Raw genomic sequence first — 5508 nt, 5'->3', positions numbered from 1 at the left:
AAAGCTTAGTGTCAATTAAGCAATTTACCTTGGAGAAAGGTGGAAACTGACCCGTGGGTCTAGTACTAAAGTAAATTTTACGAAAATAAATTTTGTGTAAACACTTTTTGGTATTTGAAAATAATTCAAATACTTGCAGAGTTTAATCATGCTATTGTTTCGACATGTGGTGGGTGCGGCTACGCATTGTACCAGTGCATGCTTCCCAACCTGATCTGACCTGAGTATCAGTGATATAGTATACTCATTGTTAATGTGTTTGTTTAGAATATTCAGCTAGAATTGTTTGCATTAAACCTATAAAATAACTGATATTTTTGACCTATTTGTTTAAAACAATGTAAAAATGAAAAGACATACAGGTCAGGATAATTTGTGTTTCTAAATTGTATGTGTCCACACTTTTCAAAATATTGCATGTTTTTGTGGCACATTCATGTTCTTTGTGCACTCATGTGCCTTCTGCTGGTGAATGTTCTGTAAGTGAAGTTGATTACTACAGAAGGAAAAAGACTTTGCATCATGCAAATCTTTTTTGCAATAGCTTTCCCTACATTGTGCTTACATGCTATGGGATCTCTCAAAGTTTTGATGTCTCAACTTATGTTCATGTAAATTTCCAGATGCCATTTTCAGAAAAATGCAAGGTTTGCTGCAAATTTTATACTTGCACATAAAGATCAGATATAATTTTGGAAAAGATTTTAAGCAAACAAAGCACAAAAAATAACTACAAAAATACAGCTTGTGGCTAATCTTGTGATTAATTTTAGGTTTTTGAGTGAGCTAAGGAGTCTGTGCAATGTCACCTCTCTGCTATGGTATTATTGTTTTCTTCAAATTCACTCACTAGAAGCTACAACTTCAAAATGCATTCTCATGAAATATCCTACGGAGAAACTCTGATTTATTGTCTGTTCCATAGTTCAAGAATTTGCCACTATTCAGCTCTCAGTACTGTGGAAGTCTATTTTGGAAAAGTGCACCATCCATCCATTATCCAACCCGTTATATCCTAACTACAGAGTCACGGGGGTCTGCTGGAGCCAATCCCAGCCAACACTGCACAAGGCAGGAAATAAACCCTAGGCAGGATGCCAGCCCACCGCAGAAAGTGCACCAACAGGAACTTATTATTGAAGTCCTTCACCATATTTGAAATACAATAAATTTCACTGCTGATTATGTAAATACATAATTGTGCATATCAGTGGTGTTTTAATTAAATGCTTCCACCTCTAAATAAATGTCTTGTAATTGCATGCAAGTTCCAGTGCATATTCTACATTTATTTTTGTATCATAATTGGCGCAGTGTTTATAATTAAGTAAGAGTTGTTATAAAAAATGCTTACATGGTAAGGTGTTAATCCGTTGTATTTTTGTTCATTTTCTTTTTTAGGCTTTGGAATTTTTACAGCTGATGTCAAAGTTTCAAGAAATGGGCTTTGAGCAGAACATGATCAAGCAAGCGCTGATAATACATGGCAGTAACCAGGAAAAAGCACTGGAGGAACTTGTGGCACGAGGTGGAGCAAGCTGAGAGTGCCCTACACCCTCTACTTCATTTCATTTGCTTGTTTTCTTTCAAATATTTATGATGGAAAATTTTGTTAAAAGTGTTGGAATATAAGTTTGGGATGAAGTCAAAAAGTTCTTACCAGTTTGGAAGTTTACTGAAGAATGAAAACCGGTGAAGCATTGGTCAGTGTAATTGATAAATGTCCAAGAATACGGCTGAATTGGTAAACCCTGCTGTGCCTGCAGAATGGAATGTTACAAGATACTCTTTAGCTATTTACTTGCACGAGCTAGGAATAAGCTGCGATTTGAAGAAAAAAAAAACACCAAACACCTCCTAGAAGCATGAGTGAAAATAAGAAGTGCCCTTCTGTAAATTTTGAATTTTTTTTTTAAGGAGTGAGAAGACTTTTTTCAGATTATTTTTTTTTTTATTTTGAAAGTAAAATTGCTTTAACAGGAGTGCATCCCTAGACTACTCCATTTTTCATGCTTGCACTGTCTAAGACTCTTAAGATTTATTATTTTTGAACTAAACTTGCCAATTGCCAGTTTCGAAAGACTAAATGGTAGTAAAGGATCCCAATTTAGCAACAGCTTGGAGCAGGTCAGTAGTACAATAGAAACTTCAATAACTTAACAGGTGTACTTCTGCCTGGAAGACTAAACAACCTGTCTATTGCCCCTCTTCCTGAAAATTGCCATATTTATTTGTGTGTCTTCTGATTCAAAGAATATTTTTTTTTTAATTCCCATCAATTCTGTTCTAGATTCTCCCTGAAATGGATAGAAAGTTGATTTATGCTGAAAATTTCACTGCTTTAATTGTTAGTAAAATTAGAAGTGTGAAGTGCCACAGATTTTTATATCTCCTGTTATAAGAATATTATACAACTGAATATAAACTGGATCAAAAGAAATGTCTGAGTTGGTATTCACATGAACCTTGATACTAGACTGTTGGCATAAAATTCAGAGAATTTATTGTGTATCCCTTGGTCTTGTACTGTGAGAGCTGTTCCCTTTTTCATCATTACTGTTATGTCAACTTCACTTAACACAGTAATTCATTGGAAGCCAAGATTTATTAAAGTACATGGATTCTGAGGTTTGACTACATTTAATCTATAAATAATAACAAACCAACAAAAATTTCTGTCACTTCTTGTATTCAGAATGTGATGTTTATTTTAGGTATGCACAATGTGAAAGAAACATAGTCACACATCTTTGAAGGTGTTTACATCCTTTTTATTTAAAAACTATTATGCTAACTAACATATCAAAATCACAAAACATTTGCATGTGTATATGGGCTATGATGTCACTTGATCTGATAAACTGCTTTGAATGTTAATTCTGTAAGTTTAATCACACCAAAATTCTTGCATTAACATAATAAAGATAGTCCAGATGATTTTAAATTCAGAATATGTATTTATGTACATCTTGTCTCTGCTTATTTTGCAGTGACACACTGTTCAGAATTAATAGTTGTGGCAATCTCTGCACAACAAATGTTTGGTGAAACCCTTTCAGTCTTAAGGTTTGAGATGGCTAAAAGAAAATTGTAAAAAAAAAAAAAAATCTTAAGTAGTTTATGCCATATTTCTTAGCCAAGTGAATTTGATACTGTTGATTTACCAATTTTCAGTATAAGATTATTAAAAAATTATTTTTTAAATGGACCACCTACCCTATCTTTAGCAACGTTAATGCTTAATTACCACCTCTTTTGTTCAAGCAATAAAATTATAATGTAATCAATTTTAGCTTTATAGCTTAAAAAAATTATAGACAAAAAGGTGTGGGTTAGTTTAATTCTCCACAAAATTAAATTTACCTTGCTAATTAATTTTCAAAACTTTTTTACTCAGTTTATTGAACATGCATTTGGCAGGTCTCTAAAAAGTCTTGAAATCGTAAAAAAAAAAAGATTGTGGTTTTACCATTAATATAGGAATCAATACCAAAATACAGTTTTATTAATAAAGAATAAACTGTTCAAATTGTAGAAATGGCATTGTTAGGATTTGTATTCTTTTCTGACAGTTGTATAAAGCCAGTTGTAAGTATGTTGAATTTGTTAGAAGTCCAGCTAAACTAGATAATGTTGATATCCAGTTTAGACAGTAATAGTAGATGGAGGATAACGATTCACTGTCATCTTCCAACATCACTGTCAGTAAAATTATTGCCATCATAATTGCTTATTTAAACGTTAATGATCTTTTTGCCTAAACTGAGTGCATTAATAATTAAAACGCTAATTTGGATTATTTCATTTTTAGTAATTTCAGCTGGTGTTTCTTTCATGACATTCTGTTAGTTGGGTCAGTTATTACATCTGTTTAAATTATGCATCAAGTTTCAAATTTAGATACTGTTTCTCTGCCTTTGAAATATTTTGTGATTGAGAAAGCATCTTGATCCTTACAAATTCCCCAAACTCTTTAATTTTGAAGAAATGCATAAAATTTATTTTGAGTATGCGTAGAAACAAAAATATATTTTAACAGATTTACAAAAAGTATTTTTTTAGTTGCTTGTTTTATCAAAATAACTGGCAATTTCATAATTTGATGTTATATTGGCATGAGAATGCTTTACATTTTTATGTAAATGAAGTCAGTTTTAAAATGTCAATTATTAGATATACTAAATGAAAATATAAAGTTGTTGAATGGTTTTCAAATTGTAACATGACAAATCTGTGGGTCACATTATCTTTAAAATGTTTGTACTGGTTCTACCAAAAATAACTCTTTTAACATATTTACAACATATTGTGATCCTATCCCTCTAAAACCAACAGCTGTGTCTCATTGTTCATAATCATACACTAATTTCTTCAGGTGTTGCAGCCCATTTCTAGGAAAAAGAATTTTTTTTTATTTGGTTTGGCTGTTATGGTAACAGATGAAAAGGAGCTGATTTCCCTTTTTTGTTGATCAGGTTTGAGCACTTTCTTTAGATTTCTATTTGAATTTTTTTTTCTTTAATTTATTTCTGTTTTTTAGGGGTTTTTTTCTACTGATTGAGTACTTTTGAAAATTGTAAGAATATATAGGAGTGCCCTATCAAATATTAGTCTTCTATTATGTTATTTGTGAAATAAGGCAGTAATGATACTATTCAATAGGATGAAAATGCTTTTACTATTGATTTCTAAATGCAAAAAAGGTACTAATAAAATCTGCAACAAAAACTGTATCTGTATTGTTTTGAGTTTGTATTATGGACCTGCATTGTGTACTCTTTCTATCAATTGATAGTTTGGGTTATAAATTGAACTTGATTAAATAGAAAAAGTATGTTAAAATCAATATAATGTTCCAGTATCATAGCATATACTCAGAAGTGTTTGCTTTTTCAGGTTTTGTGTTGTTAAAATGTTAGGATTACTTTGCATTCTATAACTTTTTTTTGTTTAGTATACATCACCTTTACTATGGGCTGAAGAGTATGGATAATATTTACTGCGAAATACTGCATTTATAATTTCATAAATTTGATTCCTGCCTTATACCAAATGCTTTCCTCTCGTGCATCCCTGGACTGGATTAAACAAGTTTGCAATATAGTATTGTCAATGTCTTGGTTAGACAAGTTTTGGTGCTGCATGTTGCTTGTTTCTTGTCCTATACCACTGTTAATTTCTCTTCCTTTACAAATTTAGGAGGTGTTCTTCTTTAAGTACATTCTGAAGGGTGACATATATTATTCATTAATGATGACTTTGACTGTTCCTCAAAGAATATTAAATTTGATTTCTAACTCTGTCCTGGTTGGAGCCCTTCCACAGTTTTATACTAGAGGATTTTAAGTGTTTTTCTGGCCATATTGTGTATTAGCTTTGAGTGCATTACCTAGCTGTGGGGTGTGAAAATACACAGACATTTTACATTTCACACTTTACACAGCATAACAAATATACACATAACAAATCACAATTTAGAATTTCAAATTAAGACAATTAAATGTATTT

The 5508-nt window shown here is 31.6% G+C and overlaps 1 protein-coding gene across 1 annotated transcript in view; it reads left to right on the top strand.

Moving 5' to 3' along the window:
- The window catches only part of ubap1 (ubiquitin associated protein 1), a 70735-nt gene extending 65889 nt beyond the window's left edge, over positions 1-4846 (top strand). Inside the window, exon 6 of the mRNA XM_039757974.1 lies at positions 1402-4846. Coding sequence (XP_039613908.1) covers positions 1402-1542 — 141 coding nt within the window. The 3' untranslated portion in view covers positions 1543-4846. The remainder of the gene's footprint in view (positions 1-1401) is intronic.
- The last annotated feature ends 662 nt before the right edge of the window (positions 4847-5508 follow it).

The sequence above is a fragment of the Polypterus senegalus genome, chromosome 7 (genome assembly GCF_016835505.1).
Source record: "Polypterus senegalus isolate Bchr_013 chromosome 7, ASM1683550v1, whole genome shotgun sequence".
Classification (NCBI taxonomy): domain Eukaryota; kingdom Metazoa; phylum Chordata; class Cladistia; order Polypteriformes; family Polypteridae; genus Polypterus; species Polypterus senegalus.
Note: the sequence above shows the minus strand (reverse complement) of the source record. Positions and strands in the feature narration are given on the sequence as shown.